The sequence below is a fragment of the Salmo salar genome, chromosome 26 (genome assembly GCF_965601325.2).
Source record: "Salmo salar chromosome 26, fSalSal1, whole genome shotgun sequence".
In the NCBI taxonomy this organism is placed as follows: Eukaryota; Metazoa; Chordata; class Actinopteri; order Salmoniformes; family Salmonidae; genus Salmo; species Salmo salar.
In genome coordinates, this window is record NC_138316.1 from 20701891 (window position 1) to 20723676 (window position 21786).

At 43.0% G+C, this 21786-nt stretch overlaps 1 protein-coding gene across 1 annotated transcript in view; it reads left to right on the forward strand.

Moving 5' to 3' along the window:
- LOC106587342 (disintegrin and metalloproteinase domain-containing protein 10) overlaps positions 1–21786 on the forward strand; it is a 106887-nt gene that overhangs the window by 17296 nt on the left and 67805 nt on the right. The window contains exon 2 of the mRNA XM_014175660.3: positions 13213–13363. Within this exon, the coding sequence (XP_014031135.1) occupies positions 13213–13363 (151 nt within the window). The remainder of the gene's footprint in view (positions 1–13212; positions 13364–21786) is intronic.

The window sequence follows — 21786 nt, forward strand, 5'->3', positions numbered from 1 at the left end:
GGACAATGCATAGGAGATGTCATGCCCATGTATGGGGGTTGATGGAGGCAATCTGAGCGTGCTCTGTTTTGTTTTCATACAAGGCCCCTCTGTTTCCTGATTTGATTAATCTTCTAACCTTGTTCTCACATTAAAAAGCCCACCAGCTCCTGTGTTTCTGTCCATCAGTGTGCCACGGTCTAGATTGCTACTATCATTAGCCCTCCCCCCAACAAATAGACTAAGAAAAGCTAGTGTAAATCTCTGAATATTTTCTCCCTGACTCGTTCATGAACATGTCATGGCAGGACGGGTGTGGCCCCTGCTTGTTGAATAGTTTACTCTTGCACACTGGGGCCACCATGACAATACAGTCTGTCTCTGTGTGTTTTACTGTGGGACCATTATCCCAGCAGCACTGTGTGAGCTGTGTGAGCTCCTCTCTTTAGGTAATTATTCCCAGAGCTGTGAAGCACGGAGTCTCCCCTTCATATCAAACACAGCATTAGCTGATGACCATACATTTCTTAATGGTGTTTTAAAATAGCTTCTCAGGTAGTAGGCTAACACATCAACAGCAGTGAGAATCTCTGAAAGGAACCGGTCATCTCAGCCAATCTCTTTTGAATATGTTTTTTGTATGGCGACTTTGTAGTCTCCTTGCGTATGACGTTATAGACGGGTTGGTTGTTTAGCAACAAAACTGGCGCGCTTGGCAACTATGGGGAAAGACAGACCAGGGTTGGCTTAGATTATTAACAGCATATAAACTATATTTAGTCTCCAATGTTTATTTAAAAAAAAAATACATTTGCACAATGAGCTTGTTGTCTCTCAAATACATCGTTACAGTTGTTTGTTAGCTAGCTAGTGAATATTAGCCATATTAGCATAGACGTGACATCAGTAAAAACACCTCAAAACAAGACATGGTATCAAGATAAAACTTGCCAAAAAGAGCCACCTATGAGTCCCCACATGGCAGCTTCTTGTCATTGTTGCTAGCTATCTGGCCATCCAGAATCACAACAACATGGCCTTCTGCCCCATTGAGAAGCATGCACATTGTTTTCATGACGATGTCAGCTAACCAGTATACAGCCAGCTAGCAGGTGGACTGCTTAAACAGCAACTCATTTGGCTCCTATCCTCAGGTGTGTTCGACTGTTTGTATCTGACCATTCTTTAAAGCCTTTGTTGACTAGGAGTGGACCAATGATAACGCTTGGTGGATAAGCTGTTCTGTGTGGCGGTGAGTCTCGTGCTCCAGCTGTGTGTGTGTGTGTGTGTGTGTGTGTGTGTGTGTGTGTGTGTGTGTAAGCCTGTTTAGCGTGGCTACCGCGCTTCGTGGTAGAGAGTTGAGACGCTGCCCTGGTGTCGCTGTGAGAGCCAGTCCGTCCCTGGCCGTGCTCTGTCTTCATTACCCAGAGTTGTGTGGAGGCACACTGCCAAAGCTTGCTCTTTAGCATCTCAGTGTCACAGCACTTTAAGGAAATTGATGGCCTATGTCTAAATCTGAGCCCGTCTTCATGCAGCTGAGTTCACTCCTCTCAGGATTATGCTTTGCCTCCACAGTTCTCTCCACTGTCACACTTAGCCGTACTTTTGACTTGCAAACTGAGGGCTTCATCAGCGGAGAGCTTGGAGACTGGGTTGATTTGCTCATTTACCAGGCTTGGGACTGTCTGGGAGACATTCCTACCTGCCTCGGCTCTCGCCAACCTCTTGTTTTAACGTTAACGCTATTGTTTTTTCACAAAAGTGGCAACTGTTTACTTTTTTTGTATTTTTTGACATATCCCTCCTTTTTAAGGATAATCTTTTTTTCAGATGTTTATTCATCTAATCTCCTCAGATCCACTTCTAGTCTACAGATGCATTCTGGAGGTAGAGGAAAATCGAATGTAGATGAAGGTTTATTCTCCCCAGATGAAATAGTCTGCTGTCAATGCTCTCCCTTCATAGAAAAACATTGTTCCTTTGCCACACTGTTGTGCACTTAAGTGTTTTTGTGTTCGTCTAGCAGATGTGATTTATTTATTTATTTATATATTTTTTGTAATTTCTCCCTGAGTATTTCTTGAGCCCTTTCAAATTCAAATGTTTAAACACTCTCAACTCTGATAGTACACAGCTGTCAGGGAAGAGGCTGTATTTTCCACTTCGGCAGGATCCTAAGGAGCCCCTCAGTGTGAATGAAGTGGGACCATGTTCCCATCAATGGGCAGCTCTGGAGACACCAGACTGGACACACACAGTCTAGCCCTACCGACCGGACTGACTAGTGAGAGGAGCAGTTTGACCATTTGCCCAGTGTTGCCAAGCTGTCTGGGCAGAGGAATATTCTCAGCTAGCATCAGGCAGTATAGTAGACAGTCTCAATAAAGCTCTAACACTGCAACCAGCCAGCATAGCATCAGTCAGCCAACAGCTGAGCTACATATGAGCAGGAGCCAGTGTGCTGTTCCTATGGGACTAGCTTTCATTTTAACCTGAAAAAGAACTGAATGAATAAGTGATGGCTGCTTCCATCCCGTGCTGATTGCTAAAAGTGTGACCGTTGCATCTAAAAGCTCTTTAAAAGCCTCCTGGTTCTACATTAATGTCCCCTCGCTCTCCTGTAATGTAACAGGGCACCACACAGTGACAGACGCACAGGAGAGAGAGTAGCCTCGTGTGGAATTACGATGCATGTCAGTGTCCCACTCTTAACCTCTATGGGCTAGGTGGGACGCTTGCGTCCCACCTACGTAACAGCCACTTGCAGCCTGTGGCGCGATTTTCAAAACCTTAAAAATCCTATTACTTCAATTTCTCAAACATATGACTATTTTACAGCTATTTAAAGACAAGACTCTCGTTAATCTAACCACACTGTCCGATTTCAAAAAGGCTTTACAACGAAAGCAAAACATTAGATTATGTCAGCAGAGTACCAAGCCAGAAATAATCAGACACCCATTTTTCATGCCAGCATATAATGTCACCAAAACCCAGAAGACAGCTAAATGCAGCACTCACCTTTGATGATCTTCATCAGATGACAACCCTAGGACATTATGTTATACAATACATGCATGTTTTGTTCAATCAAGTTCATATTTATATCAAAAACCAGCTTTTTACATTAGCATGTGACGTTCAGAACTAGCAAACTAGAAAACTTCCGGGGAATTCGCTAACATTTTACTAAATTACTCACGATAAACGTTCACAAAAAGCATAACAATTATTTTAAGAATTATAGATACAGACCTCCTCTATGCACTTGATATGTCCGATTTTAAAATAGCTTTTTGGTGAAAGCACATTTTGCAATATTCTAAGTACATAGCCCAGGCATCACGGGCTCGCTATTTAGACACCCGGCAAGTTTAGCACTCACCATAATCATATTTACTATTATAAAAGTTTGATTACCTTTTGTTGTCTTCGTCAGAATGCACTCCCAGGACTGCTACTTCAATAACAAATGTTGGTTTGGTCCAAAATAATCCATCGTTATATCCGAATAGCGGCGTTTTGTTCGTGCGTTCCAGACACTATCCGAAATGGTAAAGAAGTGTCGCGCGCATGGCGCAATTCGTGACAATAAAATTCTAAATATTCCATTACCGTACTTCGAAGCATGTCAACCGCTGTTTAAAATCAATTTTTACGCCATTTTTCTCGTAGAAAAGCGATAATATTCCGACAGGGAATCTCCTTTTCGGCAAACAGAGGAAAAAAATCACAAAGGCGGGGGCGGTCGGGTCACGCGCATAAGCCCAGAGTCCCTTGATCGGCCACTTGAGAAAGGCGATAATGTGTTTCAGCCTGGGGCTGGAATGACGACATTCTGTTTTTTCCCGGGCTCTGAGAGCCTATGGAAGACGTGGGAAGTGTCACGTTAGAGCAGAGATCCTTAGTAAAAGATAGAGATGGAAAAGAAGTTCAAGAAATGGTCAGACAGGCCACTTCCTGTAAAGGAATCTCTCAGGTTTTGACCTGCCATTTGAGTTCTGTTATACTCAGACACCATTCAAACAGTTTTAGAAACTTTAGGGTGTTTTCTATCCATATGTAATAAGTATATGCATATTCTAGTTACTGGGTAGGAGTGGTAACCAGATTAAATCGGGTATGTTTTTTATCCAGCCGTGTCAATACTGCCCCCTAGCCCTAACAGGTTAACGAGCAACGTTTATCCCCTAGCCAGAACTAGATAAGTGAAGAGTTTTATCACAGCCGAGCAGGTGGAAGCAGGGGCCGCGCCGCTGCTGCCTCCGGGAGAGCACTCCATCTAACGCTGCTGATGACTACAAAGTTTTTAGTGATTTCTCCTTTCTTTACTCTGTGCAGGTTTGCTTTGCTCAAACTGTGAAGGCGTTTTCCTCATGTATTTCAACCACAATCACTGTAAGGAGAATTCTAAAGAACTCTCTAGCTTCTGATCTAGGCTATATGCTTATAGGCTAAACATACACATAGATAGTACAACTGTTGGAGTGCACCAAGTCTTTGCCTTGCCTTATGAGCAACCTTGACAATCTATAAAGTAAACTCCCTTACCTCAGAGTGGAAGATGGCTTTTTGGTCTAGTGGTATGGTTTACTCTGGAGTAGGGCTGTCCCCGACTTAAACCCCCCCCGTGACAAATCAACTTGAAATGGGGCCATGTTTACTGGTTGCTCAGGAGGTAAAGGAGAAGTCAGGTGTGTGGAATAAATGTGACTCGTTGTTGAAAATACTGGAGATCAAGAAAAAGGTAAGGAGCAAGTGCTACGTGCATGTTATATGTGCTGTATAGATAACTATAATTTCTGTGAATGTTTGGAACAATGTAAACAAAATAAATGTGTACCAGAGTCATTATTATTTTTTAAGCCTTTATTAGAGCAGTCGACTAAATTGGGTCAGCCGTACTCTGGAGTGTGGCGTACTGATGACCAGGTTTTGATAGCAGTCGGTTAGTAATGGTGGTACTCCTCAGCTTTATTGAAAAGTATGTAAGCCTTTTTCATGTCTTAGTCGTGACAGACTTTCAGCATGCTTATAGAGAAGACCACTCAACATGTACTGCGCTGACACAAATGATTGGTGGAAATAAATTGATAAGATTGTCATATCAAATTTTATTGGTCACATGCACATGGTTAGCAGATGTTATTGCGAGTGTAGCAAAGTGCTTGTGCTTCTAGTTCCGACAGTGAAGTAATATCTAACCAAGTAATCTAGCAACTACCTAATACACACATCTAAGGAATGGAATAAGAATATATTCATAGAAATATATGGATGAGCAATGACCGAGCGGCATAGGCAAGATGCAATAGATGGTATGAAATACAGTATATACATATAAGATGAATAATGCAAGATATGTAAACATTAGTGGTATTATTAAAGTGACTAGTGATCAATTTATTAAAGTGGCCAATGATTTGAAGTATGTATGTAGGCAGCAACCTCTCTGTGTTAGTGATGGCTGTTTTAACAGTCTGATGGCCTTGAGATTGAAAAACAGCTTCTATCTCTCGGTCCCAGCTTTGATGCACCTGTACTGACCTCGCCTTCTGGATGGAAGCGGGGTGAACAGGTAGTGGCTCGGGTGGTTGTCCTTGATTTATCTTTTTGGCCTTCCCTTGACATCGGGTGCTGTAGGTGTCCTGTAGGGAGGGAGTTTGCCCCAGGTGATCTGCTGTGCAGACAGCACCACACTCTGGAGAGCCCTGCGGTTGTGGGCGGTGCAGTTGACGTACCAGGTGGTGATACAGCCCGACAGGCTGCTCTCTATTGTGCATCTGTAAAAGTTTGTTTTTGGTGACAAGCCAAATTTCTTCAGCCTCCTGAGGTTGAACAGGCGCTGTTGCGCCTTCTTCACCACACTGTCTGTGTGGGTGGACCATTTCAGTTTGTCAGTGACGTGTACGCAGAGGAACTTAAAACTTTCCACCTTCTCCCCTACTGTCCTGTCGATGTGGATAGGGGGGTGCTCCCTCTGCTGTTTACTGAAGTCCACGGTCATTTTTATTCACCCCCCCACCTTTTATTTAACCAGGTAGGCCAGTTGAGAACAAGTTTGTTTTGTTGACGTTGAGTGTGAGGTTGTTTTCCTGACACCACACTAACGAGTGCCCTCACCACCTCCCTATAGGCTGTCTCATTGTTGTTGGTAATCAAGCCTATTACTGTTGTGTCGTCTGCAAACTTGATTGAGTTGGAGGCGTGCATGGTCACGCAGTCATGGGTGAACAGGGAGTACAGTAGAGGGCTGAGAACGCACCCTTGTGGGGACCCAGTGTTGAGGATCAGCGAAGTGGAGATGTTGTTTCCTACCTTCACCACCTGGGGGCTGCCCGTCAGGAAGTCCAGGACCCAATTGCACAGGGCGGGGTTGAGACCCAGGGCCTCAAGCTTAATGATGAGCTTGGAGGGTATTATGGTGTTGAATGCTGAGCTGTAGTCAGTGAACAGCATTCTTACGTAGGTATTCCTTTGTCCAGATGGGATAGGGCAGTGTGATGGCAATTGCATCATCTGTGGACCTATTGGGGGTGGTATGCAAATTGAGGTGGGTCTAGACAGGTAAGGTGGAGGTGATATGATCCTTGACTAGTCTCTCAAAGCATTTGTGACAGATGTGAGTGCTACGGGCAATAGTCATTTAGATCAGTTAATTTAGCTTTCTTGGGAACAGGGACAATGGTGGCCATCTTGAAGCATGTGGGGACAGCAGTCTGGGATAGGGAGAGATTGAAAATGTCCGTAACCACACCAGCCAGCTGGTCTGCGCATGCTCTGAGGATGCAGCTAGGGATGCTGTCTGGGCCGGCAGCCTTGCGAGGGTTAACACGTTTAAATGTCTTACTCATGTCGGCCACGGAGAAGGAGAGCCCACAGTCCTTGGTAGCGGGCAGTGTCGGTGGCACTGTATTAACCTCAAAGCAGGCAAAGAATGTGTTTAGTTTGTCTGGAAGCAAGACGTCGGTGTCCGTGACGTGGCTGGTTTTCTTTTTGTAGTCTGTGATTGTCTGTAGACCCTACCACGTACGTGTAGTGTCTGAGCCGTTGAATTGTGACTCCACTTTGTCTCTATACTGACATTTCGCCTGTTTAATTGCATTACGGAGGGAATAACTATACTGTTTGTATTCGGCCATATTCCCAGTCACCTTTCCATGGTTGAATGCAGTGGTTTGCGCTTTCAGTTTTGCGCAAATGCCGCCATCTATCCATGGTTTCTGGTTAGGGTAGGTTTTAATAGTCACAGTGGGTACAACATCTCCTATGCACTTCTTTATGCGCTGATTATTCAGTGAGTGAGTTTATAAGTCAATATTATTCTCTGAGGCTACCCGGAACATGTCCCGGTCTACGTGATCAAAACAATCTTGAAGCGTGGATTCCGATTGGTCAGACCAGCGTTGAATAGTCCTTATCAAGGGTACATCCTGTTTGAGTTTATGCCTATAGGAAGGGAGGAGCAAAATGGCTGTTGTGGTATCGGCTTGAGGGGGGATATACACATGGCTGTGACAATAACCGACGAGAATTCTCTTGGGAGATAATTAGGTTGGCATTTGATTGTGAGGAGTTCTAGGTCAGGTGAACAAAAGGACTTGACTTCCTGTATGTTGTTACAATTACACCATGAGTCGTTAATCATGTAACATACACCCCCGCCCTTCTTCTTCCCGGAGAGATTATTTCTGTCGGCGCTACGCACAAAGAATCCCGGTGGCTGTACCGACTGACAGCATATCCCGAGAGAGCCATGTTTCTTTGAAACAGAGTATGTTACAATCCCTGATGTCTCTGTGGGAGCTGTACTGTTCGATTTCAGTGCAGCCTTAGCTATGATTGACCATAACCTGTTGTTGAGAACTTGTGTTATGGCTTTTCAACCTCAGCCATATCGTGGATTCAGAGCTATCTATCTAATAGAACTCAGAGGGTTGTCTTTAATGTCAAACATGTAAATTATGGTGTACCCCAGGTAAGGTTGCACATTTTGGGAATATTCAGAGGTGGGAACTTTTTCCATGGGAATAAACGGAAATATATGCAAATTAATATTAATACCATTTCAATTTTATGTTTTTTTTGCAGTGGATATATTTACCATATCATATGGAGACAGAAACATAAGGTAAAATGTTTATCATAAGTAGACATAATTGCAAATGATTAAATCCTTCCAATAGAAATAAAAACAATTTAGTTACGAATTGAACTTTTAATTAAATGAGTTGACTCTTCACATGGGATGATTTCACTGAACAACAAAATAAAGGGAATATTGAACAATCCCCAATGATCCATCGCATCTCCCAAAAACGTTTTCAATAAACATCTGTAAAATGATAGTCTAGAAACTAAAGCTTTGGTAGTCTTCCTCTCAGGCTTCCATGTCTTCTCCCTGGACCTCCTCAATGTCCACCTCTTGAACATCAGACTGAGGCCTCATCTTCACTGTCACTTTCCAGCCTTGTTGAGGACAGCTTGTTGTCAGGCTAAAAAACCCCTCAAATTTGCCTGGATGGCCACCAATTGTTTAACCCTTGTATTGTTCAGCCTGTTGCGTGCTTTGGTATGTGTGTTCCCAAACAAGGACCAGTTGCGCTTTGAGGCGGCTAATGTTGGTGGGATTTGGAGGATGATGGAGGCAACAGGGGAAAGAGCCTCAGCTCCACAAAGTCCCTTCCACCAGGTGGCTGATGAGATATGTTGGCACGACTGCCATATTGCGTCTCCATCCCAAAGCCCTTGCTTGGAAGTGTACTTCGCCAGGCTACCAAGAACTTTGCCCTCATCCAGGCCAAGGTGACGAGACACGGTAGTGATGACACTATAGGCCTTGTTGATCTCTGCACCAGACAGGATGCTCTTGCCAGCATACTTGGGGTCCAACATGTACGCTGTGGCGTGTATGGGCTTCAGGCAGAAGTCTTCATGGTTTTTTATGTATTTCAGAACTGCAGTTTCCTCTGCTTGGAGCAACAGTAAAGTGGGCAGGGCAGTACGGATTTCTTCTCTCACATCTGCAAACAGAGTCTGAACAGCAGACAGGATGGCATTGTCTCTCTCAATCCGTGCAACTGCTATAAGTTTCAGGCTGCTTACCACGCTCTCCCAAAACACATCCAGGAGGATCCTCTTCATTGGGCTGTCCATATCGGCAGACTGTGATATGGCCATTTCTTGGAGAGACTCCTTCTCCTCCAGGAGACAGTCAAACATGATGACAACACCACCCCAACGGGTGTTGCTGGGCAGCTTCAATGTGGTGCTATTATTCTTCTCACTTTGCTGCTATAACTTGATGACCCTTCACATACCTAACCATTTCCTTGGCTCTCCTGTAGAGTGTATCCATTGTTTTCAGTACCCTGATGTCCTTCAGGAGCATATTCAATGCATGAGCAGCACAGCCAATGGGTGTGATGTGAGGGTAGGACCCCTCCACTTTAGACCAAGCAGCCTTCATGTTCGCAGCATTGTCTGTCACCAGTGAAAATACCTTCTGTGGTACAAGGTCATTGATGACTGCCTTCAGCTCATCTGCAATGTAGAGACCGGTGTGTCTGTTATCCCTTGTGTCTGTGCTTTGTAGAATACTGGTTTAGGGGTGGAGATGATGTAGTTAATTATTCCTTGCCCACGAATATTCGACCACCCATCAGAGATGATTGCAATACAGTCTGCTTTCTCTATGATTTGCTTGACCTTCACTTGAACTCTGTTGAGCGCTGCATCCAGAAAATGAGTAGATAAAGCATGTCTGGTTGGAGGAGTGTATGCTGGGCGAAGAACATTCAGAAATCTCTTCCAATACACATTGCCTGTGAGCAGAGGTGAACCAGTTGCATACATAGCTCGAGCAAGACATTCATCAGCATTTCCCTGTGTGAAACTGACTGCATAAAATCCTAGTGATTTCCCCGTAGATATTAAACAAAATGCACATGGTTTTAGCCATTTGTTTAAAAAATAAAAAAATAAATAAAGGTTTTGTTTCCTATGTACTGTAGAAGACTGTCATTTGAACTGTGGGAAACAGACTAGAGAAAGTCAGCCTGAGAACTGGTAATGAGAGTGTAAACCCTCAAAGGTGGTTAAGCATAGATTTTATTTTTTTAAATATATTTTTTTAAATAAATATAACCTTAACTAGTCAAGTCCGTTAAGAACAACTTCTTATTTACAATGCAAGCCTACCAGAGAATAGTGGGCAGAACAACATATTTTGACCTTGTCAGCTCGGGGATTCGATCCAGCAACCTTTCGGTTACTGGCCCAATGTTCTAACCACTAGGCTACCTGCCGCCTAGATTAGTAACTTGATTTGATTTATTAGGATCTCCATTAGCCGACGCCAATGGTGACAGCTAGTCTTACTGGGGACCGACATATAATGGAAAAATGCATTACGAAAGACTTCACAATTGACATACATTTCTAAGAACATTAACATGCAGTGTGTGTGTGTGTGTGCATGATCAGTTCCACATACATGTCAGTACATACACACAACAAGTAGGTCACGTGGAGGCGACGTAGGAATAGGGTTGCAAAGGGTCGGAAACTTTCTGATGCCTGGAACCCCTGCTAGGAGCTGGAAATGATGAGAATGGTGTTTGTGTCAGATAATAAAGTGGTCTGAGTCAGCAGGAGGCAGAGTAAAGGGTGTCTAGCTAGCTGCTCTTGATGGGAATCACTCTAGGTCTCTATGATGGGAAGGGGAGTGGGGATATCATTGGCAGCACACTGCAGCCTTGTGGAAGGTGTTTCCCCAGCATTTCAACACTGTAAATATCTAACACACACTCAAAGAATGCATTCAAAATGTGTTTGCGGTAGCCAATTGTTTCAATTGATTGTTTTGACTATTGCTGCAGCAGTTTTAGATGGGATGGGAAAAAGTGAATATAGCAAATATTGAGCTGAAAAATAACCATTTGGTCTCTGTAGGATCTTGTGGGTGTCCTTCACAAGTGAAGCTATTCTTAGTCCCAAAAACAGTGCTTCAGGAAGTAACATCTTTATCCAAGGAAGGATGAAATGGAAAACACGCACACGCCTACATGTTAAAGTGTAGGTGATAGGCTGTAGCAAATGCACATAGGCTGTCATGTCCAGACCAATGCTGACATGAGGGAGGCCCCTAAAAATGTAGCCAAACTTGAATGACTTTTAATTGTGTGTGTGTGTGTGCTAAACGCCAGTCATGTTTGGCAAATATAATATAGGATCATTAATAATATCTATTGGCTTGATTCTGTCGACATACTTCAGTCACTGTTCCTTCAGATAGGAGAGAAGTGCCAGTGCTTGTTGCACACTGCAAGATCACCCACCTTGCAATCTTAGTGGATGCAGTCAACATTTTGTAACTATTTTACCATAAACTTAATTGTTTAAAATCTGGAAGTTATTTTTTTCATTTTATGAAGCATGTCTTACTGTGTTCTGACCATAGGAATGTTACGGGGTTTCGTTTAACACGTCCTCATGTCATTGAAACCTGTTTCTCATGTTCTCAACTTTCTTTCGTTGTCCAGCAGCGAAAGTCACAATCCTAGTCATATTAACAAACCGTCTTTAGATCTTCCCTCTTACTAAATTCATATTTTCGTTTCTGTCATGTGAAACTGCTAGCATTTGCACTTTTGAGAACGGTGTTTTCCTGCTAATTGCATTTTGGAACATTTGCGCCAAATAGCCTACTGCCATGTGCGAATTGCTGCGTTTATAATGAATGTGAAGAAATAAACTATTAGGCTATCAACATTTTTAATCTATACCTTCTGACCTGTTGCATTAGTTATTGCCAATAGAATAGGTAAACTTTTCTACCCATGGGGGATAGTAGATTGACATAGGCTAGTGATTTTGCTGTTCTTAACTCATTCTTGTTGGCTGACGAACGGTAAATGTAGCCTACTTCAGAGCTGCAATGCCTGTGAGAAGGACCCGATCACGTGACGTTCATTGGTTAATAAGAATTGAGATATCTGAGCGAGCCATGTGAGTGAGAGGTGCTTCGGAGCACGGTGATTAGCAGCCGGAAGAAGGGAATTTATAATCATTGTATTCAGCCCAAAGGCACAACGGTCACTTTTGCAGCAACGGTTAGGGGCATGACGGCCACAGAAGGGGGCATCGGCCTGATCGTCAGCAAACTTGATGATGGAGTTGGTGTTGTGTAAAGCGAACCCCCCCCCCCCCCCCCCCAGTACATCAAATTTAAAATGCTCTGGTGATTTAAAATGTATAAAAACAAAACATTTTTTTTAAAAGATCCCACGAAATTTAGTGGGAAACAAAAAATCTCTCTCTGAAGTTTGACAAATGGCAATTTTTCTGTGTTGGCGGAGTTTCTCTGCTGTAATGTGTTTCTGAGAGCAGGGGGAGGGAAGATGAGACTGGGGCTGGGGATTGGATCACATCAGTGTAGAGATGCCTGGAACCCCTGCTAGGAGCTGGAAATGATGAGAATGGTGTTTGTGTCAGATAATAAAGTGGTCTGAGTCAGCAGGAGGCAGAGTAAAGGGTGTCTAGCTAGCTGCTCTTGATGGGAATCACTCTAGGTCTCTATGATGGGAAGGGGAGTGGGGATATCATTGGCAGCACACTGCAGTCTTGTGGAAGGTGTTTTCCCCAGCATTTCAACACTGTAAATATCTAACACACACTCAAAGAATGCATTCAAAATGTGTTTGCGGTAGCCAATTGTTTCAATTGATTGTTTTGACCATTTGCTGCAGCAGTTTTAGATGGAATGGGAAAAGTGAATGAACCAAATATTAAGCTGAAAATAACCATTGGGCCTCTATAGTATTGTACTATCTTGTTGGCGCAGGTGTCCTTCAAAGTGCAACTATTCTTAGTTCCAAAAATAGTTATTGAGGAAGTAACATCTTCATCCAAAGAAGAATGAAATGGAAAAAACACACACACACACACACACACACACACACACACAGTAAGTCTGAATCAATGGTGAGAACGAGAGAAATTCACACATCCTGCTGTTGTATTATTCATAACATACTTGTGAATCTAGTCAAGGCTAAAGCTTTCATAATGAGGGATTATGTGTCATGGTCTCGGGTTAAAAATAATTCCTTATAGACGTTTTGAGGTAGTGCTGTTCTGAAGGTTTGTCACTGCACCCCATGCCTATCAGGAATGAGTTGTTTGACATTTTAATTGGCCATTAAAAGCCTGTTCTCACCTCGGTTCCTGCAGGTCAGTATGGAAACCCTCTGAACAAGTACATCCACCACTATGAGGGCCTGTCCTACGACACTGAGGCCCTGCACAGCAACCACCAGAGAGCCAAGAGGGCCGTCTCCCACGAGGACAAGGTCCTGCAGCTTGACTTCCACGCACATGGAAGGTACGTCACACTCTTTAGTCTACTGTACATTAAAAGTTCATTAGATATCTAGCGTTAGCCTGGTTGCCAAATCTGTTGTGCTTTAGCCAACTCATCTGATTTATTGTTGTAATGCCATTAATTGACTTATCATTGAATGACATGACAATGTCAGTCAGAGGAGTTGGATAGAATACGAACAGATCAGGTAAGTCGAGCGTCACGCCCAACTCAACAAATCTGTTGATGCTCGTAGCAAATAACTGACCTGTGACGTGTTTTCCTGCATGAGCAAAAGCTTTTTTCAAGGGAGGTATCGCCCAATGAAGTCTCTGTGTGGGGTTTTGGATTACAGGAATATCTTAACATCCTGACCGCTGGAATCTTGTGAGAAAACATTGTATTTCCCACACTGGCTGGGACATTGAGAGCAGTGTGGTAGTCTGGCTTGGCATTGTACACCAGCATGATGCATGGATAGCCTACTGGAAGACAGAGGGTGTTCTCTGGTAACCAGGCCTAAAGTGTTATATTAGCCTGCAGAAAGCTACTACTTCTCACACCTATTCCTACCAAACGTTTAGTATTCTGTCCTAGGCTGACTCTGTGCCTGTCTGTATGTGGGATGAGTTGATGGTTATTGGGTTAATAAATCATGCCGATTGTAGTCTCCAGCTATCTCTGACCTTAACTGATATGATCACCAAGGAGTTTTTCCAAATCACATCTTCTCAAAACACAAACCTAGAGGTTAATATGAAGAGATGGAAAAGATGTGCATACATCTCAGAGAAGGGCTGCTGTCTGGTTTTTGGTTAATCCAAAATGCTTTGTTTGGGGAATGATAGCCAGGAGCTCGCTCTTGCTCCCCCCCCCCCCCCCCCACATAATCTGCTGTTTCTATTTCAGATGGTAGATAGTCTTACTGATTTTGGGACTGGCAGTCCATGTTACCACCTGTCTCTTAACCTGTTGGGTCTAGGGGGCAGCATTTGCACGTCTGGATAAAAAAAATGTACCCGATTTAATCTGGTTACTAATCCTACCCAGTAACTAGAATATGCATATACTTATTATATATGGATAGAAAACACTCTAAAGTTTCCAAAACTGTTTGAATGGTGTCTGTGAGTATAACAGAACTCATTTGGCAGGCAAAACCCTGAGACATTTTCTGACAGGAAGTGGATACCTGATGTGTTGTATTGACTTTAAACCTATCCCATTGAAAAACACAGGGGTTTAGGAATATTTTGGCACTTCCTATTGCTTCCACTAGATGTCACCAGCCTTTACAAAGTGTTTTGAGTCTTCTGGAGGGAGATCTGACCGAACAAGAGCCATGGAACGGTGATGTCCCATTAGACACCTGGCGCGCTACTTCATGTTGGGTACCCTCGTTCCAATACGTTATAAAAGACTATGCATTCGTCCACCTTGAATATTATTCATGTTCTGGTTAAAAAAGGCCCTAATGATTTATGCTATACAACGTTTGACATGTTTGAACGAACGGAAATATATTTTTTCCCCTCGTTCATGACGAGAAGTCCGGCTGGCTTACATCATGTGCTAACGAGATGGAGATTTTTGGACATAAATGATGAGCTTTTTTGAACAAAACTACATTCGTTATGGACCTGTGATACCTGGAAGTGACATCTGATGAAGAGAATCAAAGGTAATGGATTATTTACATAGTATTTTCGATTTTAGATCTCCCCAACATGACGTCTAGTCTGTATCGCAACGCGTATTTTTCTGGGCACAGTGCTCAGATTATTGCAAAGTGTGATTTCCCAGTAAGGTTATTTTTAAATCTGGCAAGTTGATTGCGTTCAAAAGATGTAAATCTATAATTCTTTAAATGACAATATAATATTTTACCAATGTTTTCTAATTTTAATTATTTAATTTGTGACGCTGACTTGACTGCCGGTTATTGGAGGGAAACGATTTCCTCAACATCAATGCCATAGTAAAACGCTGTTTTTGTATATAAATATGAACTTGATAGAACTAAAAATGCATGCATTGTCTAACATAATGTCCTAGGAGTGTCATCTGATGGAGATTGTAAAAGGTTAGTGTATCATTTTAGCTGGTTTTATGGTTTTGGTGACCCTGTCTTTGACTTGACAAAACATTACACACAACTCTTGTAAATGTACTGTCCTAACATACTCTAAATTTATGCTTTCGCCGTAAAACCTTTTTGAAATCGTAAAACGTGGTTAGATTAAGGAGATGTTTATCTTTCAAATGGTGTAACATAGTTGTATTTTTGAAAAATTTGAATTTTGACATTTATTTGGATTCAAATTTGCCGCTCTTGAAATGCACCTGCTGTTGATGGAGTGCACCACGGGTGGCACGCTAGCGTCCCACCTAGCCCCAAGAGGTTAACTAAGTTGACCCTCACCCTCCCAACAGGGCAAAATCCTCTCTGTCCTCCTCTGACAGTTCACAAACCGTCAGTACAGGACTGTGTATTTATTCTGCCAGCTCTGTCCTCCCTCCTTTGTCACGGGAGCGGTACTGAGTCCTGACCTTTGTGTGGATTCACTCCCAGTGAAGGGAAGGGGGTATCGTCCTCTTGTGTAACAGACACCAGCAGCACCTCAGGCGGAGGCAGGCAGAGCAGACTGTAGAGTAGTTATTTTGGGAGCTGCAATACAGCTAGACCTATCTGTTAAAGAGTTGTTCACAGAAACTATCTCTGCTATAGTGTTACCTACCTTCTAATGCCAAAGCTACTGGGCAGAGGACTCTTGTCACATAGGCTACCATGTTTCTTTAGAAGGTATGTACAACATCATGTGCATGTCACTTTCCTGTCAAATTATGATATTCATGTCAGTTTTAACCCATCCCCCGGCTTAAATCACATCAGTCCTATTCTGTTCAAGTAGACCCTAGTTTCTCTTTCATAATGGCACCATTTTATGTTTTGGAAACATTTACTTGGGGTGATCACTAGAGGTCGACCGATTTTAATCGGCATGGCCAATTTTTTAAGTTTTCATAACAATCGGTAATCAGCATTTTTGGATGCCGACTATGGCCGATTACATTGCATTTCACGAGGAAACTGCGTGGCAGGCTGACCACCTGTTACGTGAGTGCAGCGTCTAAAGGACCTTGTGGCTGCAAGGAGCCATGCTAAGTTGCTAGCTAGCATTAAACTTATCTTGTAAAAAACAATCAATCTTCACATAATCACTAGTTAACTACACATGATTGATATTACTAGGTTAACTAGCTTGTCCTGCGTTGCATATAATTAACGCGGTGCCTGTTAATTTATCATCGAATCACAACCTACTTCGCCAAACGGGTGATGATTTAACAAAAGCACAATCGTTTTACCAATGTACCTAACCATAAACATCAATGGCTTTCTTAAAATCAATACACAGAAGTATATATTTTTAAAACCTGCATATTTAGTCATGTTAGCAGGCAATACTTCTCTTGCGTTCAGTGCAAACAGAGTCAGGGTATATGCAACAGTTTGAGCCGCCTGGCTCGTTGTGAACTGTGTGAAGACCGTAATTAATTTTCCAGAATTTCACATAATTATGACATAACATTGAAGGTTGTGCAATGTAACAGCAATATTTAGACTTAGGGTTGCCACCCGTTCGATAAAATACGAAACGGTTCCGTATTTAACTGAAAGAATAAACCTTTTGTTTTTGAAACAAGTTTCCGGATTTTACTATATTAATGACCAAAGGCTCGTATTTCTGTGTTTTATTATAATTACGTCTATGATTTGATAGAGAAGTCTGACTGAGTGGTGGTAGGCAGCAGCAGGCTCGTAAGCATTCATTCAAACTTTACTGCGTTTGCCAGCAGCTCTTAGCAATGCTTGAAGCCCAGCACTGTTTATCAACTCCTGAGATTAGGCTGGCAATACTAAAGTGCCTATTAGAACATCCAATAGTCAAAGGTATATGAAATACAAATGGTATAGAGAGAAATAGTCGACGCATCATAATTCCTATAATAACTACAACCTTAAACTTCTTACCTGGGAATATTGAAGACTCATGTTAAAAGGAACCACCAGCTTTCATATGTTCTGATGTTCTGAGCAAGGAACTGAAACGTTAGCTTTTTTACATGGCACATATTGCACTTTTACTTTCTTCTCCAACACTGTTTTTGCATTATTGAAACCAAATTGAGCATGTTTCATTATTTATTTGAGATTAAATAGATTTTATTTCTGTATTATATTAAGTTAAAATAAGTGTTCATTCAGTATTGTTGTAATTGTCATTATTACAAATATATTTATATTTAATCGGTCGACCTCTAGTGATAACACAGCTTAGCGTTTCTGCTATCTGTATTTCCAGCTAGCAGGTTTGTGCTCTCCCAGGGATGATGAGATAACAGGCTGCAGCGGTCACTTCCTGGTTCAGTCTGTTTCAGAGGACCGTTTCATTCACTTCTTGTTCTAGAGATAGCCCTGCAGGTGTTCACATTGTCTTCCAGTAGCTACACCAGATGGGTGGAATGGGCTAGTATGTCAGTTAGCAGTCACAAAACACTGGCTCCTCTCTGTGTAGAGCAGAGCTCATAATTACTCAGTGCCTCTGGACATAAAGGGGAACATGCAGCTTTTCTGGAGCCGGCTCGTCTTGTACACCTCCCACCCTTCGCTGTGCCTCGGACGAGCTTATCACCAACCAACACATTCAAACTGGGACACATGCACACTCTACTTGCATACCTACATGCAAACGTACATCCATATACGTGCACACACGCACATTCTTTCTCATTGTGTGTGATCCCAGTGTGGTTGCGTCACTGTCACAGCTATTAGAAAAGGTATTTCACCCTCTGTCTCATTCTCTCTCTCTCTCTCTCTCTCTCTCTACTTCTCTACTTCTCCGTGGCCTGCTGTGTGAAAGGGTGTTGTGAGACCTAAAAATAATCTATCCCAGTAGCCCTGTCATTTTTCAACACATTCCCTCCTCTTTTCTTCACCACTGTCTTCTGAAGGTTTTGTGTGGGGGACTGATCAGGATACCCCCTACTGTACTGCTTCCACTCTGCATCATGACATTATTGGCCTTATGGAAACAGCAGGAGCTGCTTGTGTGGGAGGCAGTCACAGCTAACGTTAACTTCATGTGAAGGTTTTCCTCAGACATGTCTTTTCTGCAAGCCCTTTGCTCTCTGCTGGGATGTCTTCACCAGTTTTCTGTCTCATCCTGGAGTGTAGTGTGATGCATCAAGTGGTTTAACAAGCCAGGTGAGTGTCTGTTGTGAAGGAAAACGATTGAGAGGATGGTGCACAACAGTACAAGTCTTTATTCATTCAGCCTTTTTGGGCAGTCCATCTAACATTTCCCTGAATTACCGGCATTCCAGTAATACTAGTGGAATGATTGAATGTTTGGATTGGATAGTTCTGAGGTATTTTCAGATCTCCGTTCCAGCCATTGAGCACCGCCCTTATGACTGAGAACATGTGATTAGAGAGTAACGTCTGAGCTAGCACACCAAGGGCGGCATTCAGCCTCCGTACCCCACCCCCAAATTTTCTCTATCTAGGATGAGCTGGAGGGAGTTTCTACCAAATCTACTTAAATTGACTTATACCAGTCTGTTTCTTTTCACATCCAGTGTGAACGAGTGCAGACTTGTGGTAGAAGGGTTAAGAATCAGACTGCCCAGCTGATATTGACTTCTGTAAGTGAAGACTGAACTGTTGACTGTTTCCTCCTCCCTGTGTGACCTTTGTATTGTGTTGAGCATGCGGTCTTACTCCGCCTCCGTCACAGCCAAGGCAGGTGTGTGTGATTATGAGGCTCTTCACAGAAAAGCCGTTTTGTATGCCCACACTCACATCACTACCACTCCCCTCCTCCCACTCTAACACTATGAGCAGCTAGATCAAGGTACCCGATATGGCAATCCTGAGGCTTTGTACAGTGTAGGATCACATGCCAGGGTACAGTACAGTATACACCAAGGGTTCAGTGCCAGGGGAGAGACTAAGCGAATTAGTGGGCACCGGCATCTCTCTTACAAGAGATTTCACCTCACTAGGACAAATGGGATCAAATAAAGGTTCCTAGCTAACTGAAGCAAACAACCACTACAGTATAGCATTCCTTTTAGTAAGGGGACAGGACAGCATGGTTCAGAGAGAGGCCTACACCTTCACGTCACCTCCCAAACAGTCAACACACCAGTGGTCTAGTTCAGAGGGGAACCCCCTACATGAATTATTCCAGGCCACCATTCAGCTAGGGTGCCCGTTTGTTTGTGTGAGAGTGCGCGTGTGTTCAGCATGATTGTCCTGCTCATCTATCTACCCCAGACTGGGGTTAACATGTTAAGCTGCATGCCACAGGTCAACTAACATGAACCCTGCCACTGTAATCTCTCTAAGGTGAGTTTGGCCTTGCAGTGAACTGCCTGCCATGACTGGATTGGCCAGAAGGATGGATGATTCTGCTGCTGCGTATATAGCCCTGTAGTGTTTTGTAGGTGTGGGTTCTCATTTGTGTGTTTGTCTTCGGGCCTATACCTGTCTGTGTGATAATGCATTATCTCATGCCTGGTTAGTTTGGAGTCCTTTCCTTTATCCAGTTCCCCAGTCTGTCTCAGGGGTTTGGACAGGAGATAAGGGAGTGTGAAAGTCAGTCCCACTGACTGGCGGTCTGATTGTGGGCTTGAGGCTGTGCTGAATACAGAGAGGCCAGCTGTATGACTGTCAGATGCTCAGTCAGGCACTGAATCATTTATCAGTCAGCTGCTACCCTTAGTCTAACTGCACCTCTATTGGTTATAGAAACCTCCTCGACCACTGTGAAACACAGCCCTGTTTGTTTAAGCATGGACGCCGGTGTGTGTATGTGTACTGTTTGTGCGTGTACCGTTTGTGTTTTTCATAGCCTTGGCTGTTGAAAAACCGGTTTCTCTGCCCTTGGATGAATGTTTCATGGAGCACTAATGATGTCAGCAACCTAGACAGAGCGTGGCAGAGATGGAACGCAGCGCTACGCCGGCCCCAGCCACAGCTACCCACAATGCTCTATGGCTCCCATGAGCCCTCTGCGAGGTCAGACTGTTGTGAGGAGAGCTTGGTGCTTGATCAAGAACAAGCATTTATCTCTCTCAGGTGGACCTCCAGTGCACAGCTAGTGGTACTCAGTACTGCTCCTCTCAGCCCACACCGTCTCCCAGCGCCTTGTTTACTTCATAACTAATCAGGAAATTGTTCAGAAGCTTTCCTGAGAACCAGCAGCAGAAAGGAAGATCTGTTATTCTGTTTTCAGTCGTTTTATTTATTTATTTTCTAGATGTTTAGTTTCTAGGTCGAAACCCCCTGTGACCATTTAGTCAGTGAAGTTCTGTGTTGGTATGATAACAATTTGATGGGAAGACTCAAAGTGGCTCTTAAACATAAAGACATTAACACAAAGTCAAACACTTAAAATGAGTCTGTTTAGGGCTTAACGTTAACGCTTGACAAGTAAAAACACACACATCACAATATCAAACAATTACTCAGAGCAGAATTGGATCAGTGTATGTATGTGTATGTATATATATGTATGTATGTATGTATGTATGTATGTGTATGTCAGATTCTATATGATGTATTTTTTGTAAATTGGTTCCTTGTAAAAATTGTGTTAGACCATATTTTTTTTATTCTTCTCAAACTTTCGGACAAGTACAAAATATGCCCTACTTGTCCGACGGACACGTGGCTTAAAAAGTTAGTCAAGCCCTGCTGTTTGTAAATGTAAGCAATATTATTTTTAAGAGGATAAATCACAAGCTAATGTTTTTATTCTTTAATCAACAAAATTGTAAGCCTATACTTTTGAGAGTTTGAAAAAGCACAAATTTGGCAAGCCTTTGTAAATAAGCGCTTTCATTATCCGGTGTTGCTCTACATGCAAAAATGTTCTGAACTTAGATGACATCCATCTGTTGTTGACAGTTGTTACTGATGTTTCTACAAGACAGGCTTTGTAGTGCCTTTTGACTACCTGTAAAACTAGCTCTGCTGAACATTGAGGGGAAATGTTCAGAAAACTCCACCGTGTTTCACCAAGACCAGCTTTCACAACTCAGATCCTCACTTTCACTGGGCTGGAGAGATTATTATCATGGGTCAATTGAATATCTCACTCACTCACTCACTCACTCACTCACTCACTCACTCACTCACTCACTCACTCACTCACTCACTCACTCACTCACTCACTCACTCACTCACTCATCCCTGGGAGGCTGCAGTGTGCAGACAGCCATGGGCCCAGTGAGACCTCTGACAGTCTCCTGAAATCCTGGAGGATTGTCACTGCTACATTGGATTAGAGTTGCAGCAGTCTGAGAGCCTCCCTCTTATGGAGTTGCAGTCTGAGGTTATCCCAGATGGCAGCAGCTGAGAGCAGGCAGGC